At 38.5% G+C, this 1,640-nt stretch overlaps 1 protein-coding gene across 1 annotated transcript; it reads right to left on the bottom strand.

Moving 5' to 3' along the window:
* Positions 1-314: 314 nt before the first annotated feature.
* On the bottom strand, positions 315-1,200 carry LOC140878801 (uncharacterized). The gene is made up of 2 exons (XM_073282425.1): positions 984-1,200; positions 315-877 (listed from the first exon to the last, which is right to left on the bottom strand). Exons 1-2 carry the CDS (start codon positions 1,198-1,200, stop codon positions 315-317), a joined length of 780 nt encoding a protein of 259 aa, XP_073138526.1.
* Between the last annotated feature and the right edge of the window lie 440 nt (positions 1,201-1,640).

Consider the following 1,640-nt stretch of genomic DNA (forward strand, 5'->3'; position numbering starts at 1 on the left):
TTCTTGAAAGCTTCGATTGCTTCATCTTTGCTTTTCAATAAATATACATAATAAAATCTGGTGCAGTCATCAATGAATGTTATAAAGTACTTATTTCCACCTTGTGTTTGTACCATTTTTAAATCACATGCATCAGTGTGTATTAATTCAAGTGGCGTAGTACTTCTCGTGACAGTATGAAATGGAGCTTTGACCATTTTCGCTTCAACACAAATCTCACACTTATGTTGTGGATTTATTTTAAACATAGGTATTACATTTAAATTTTCAAGTCTTTGCAACGTTTTGAAGTTAACATGCCCTAAACATTCATGTCATAAATCACAACTTTCAGTCAAGTAAGCAGAACTAATAATTTTATTTTTTGCCTCAGGAAGGATAACATTCATTACATTTAATTTAAAGAGACCACTTTCTTGGTACCCTTTACCAACAAATACACCAGACTTTGTCAATACAAACTTATCAGACTCAAACACCAATCTAAACCCTGTCTTTCTCAAAAGAGAGCCCAAAACTAAATTTTTATGAATGTCTGGCACATGTAGTACATTCTTGAGCGTCATCTCCTTGCCCGACGTCATTTTCAGCACTACATTACCAACTCCAACGACATCCGAAGTTGCAGAGTTTCCCATGAACAACTTTCTATCTCCAATGGTGGCATAGGTGGAATACATATCTTTATCTGCACAAATGTGACTCGTAGAGCCAGTATCGATCCACCATCCTCTTGGATCATCCACCATGTTGGTCTCACAAATAACAGCACTAAGATCAATATCAAAAATTGCTAAAGGCACATATCTTTCTTCAACCATGTTTGCTTGCTTTGGTTTTTGACTTTTGTTGTTTTTTCCTTGGAAGTCGGCAGTCCCTTGCCATGTGATTTGGTTTGCCACAGTTGTAGAAACTTCCTTGGAATTTCTTTGCTTTCCCCTTTTGCTTTCCATCATGGGGGCGCTTCCTTTTGTGACTCGTACTTGATTCCGCCGGATTTGCTTTGGCCTCAGTTTCCATCATCTTTTTATGTGACTTGGTCTTGGTGTTTCTGTTGTCCTCCTCGATGCAAAGTCTCACAATAAGGTCTTCAAGTTTTAACTCCTTACGTTTGCGCTTAAGGTAGTTCTTGAAGTCCTTCCATTGCGATGGCAACTTCTCAATGATATATGCGACTTGGAACGGTTCATTGATCTCCATTCCTTAGGCCAACAAGTCATGCAAGATAATTTGTATTTCTTGCACTTGACTCATCACAGTTTTTGAGTCTACCATTTTGATGTCCAGAAATTTGCCAACCACAAACTTATTTATGCTTGCATCTTTAGTTTAGTATTTCTTTTCCAAGGAATCCCAGAGTTCCTTGGCAGTCTTGACAGAGGAGTAGACACTATAGAGAGTGTCATCAAGGTCATTCAAGATGTAGTTTCTACACAAGAAATCATTGTGGTTCCATTCATCAACCGCAACCCTTCTTTGTGTGTCCGAACCGCCTTCAACGACAACATGGGGATCTTCCTTGACAAATCTGGACAGGTTCAATATGGTAAGGTAGAATAGCATCTTCTACTGCCAATATTTGAAGTTGGAAATAGAAAACTTTGGGTCCATAGGTTGAGTTAAGGGCTGGGTTTGGTCTC

The sequence above is a fragment of the Henckelia pumila genome, chromosome 2 (assembly GCF_033568475.1).
Source record: "Henckelia pumila isolate YLH828 chromosome 2, ASM3356847v2, whole genome shotgun sequence".
Lineage (NCBI taxonomy): Eukaryota > Viridiplantae > Streptophyta > Magnoliopsida > Lamiales > Gesneriaceae > Henckelia > Henckelia pumila.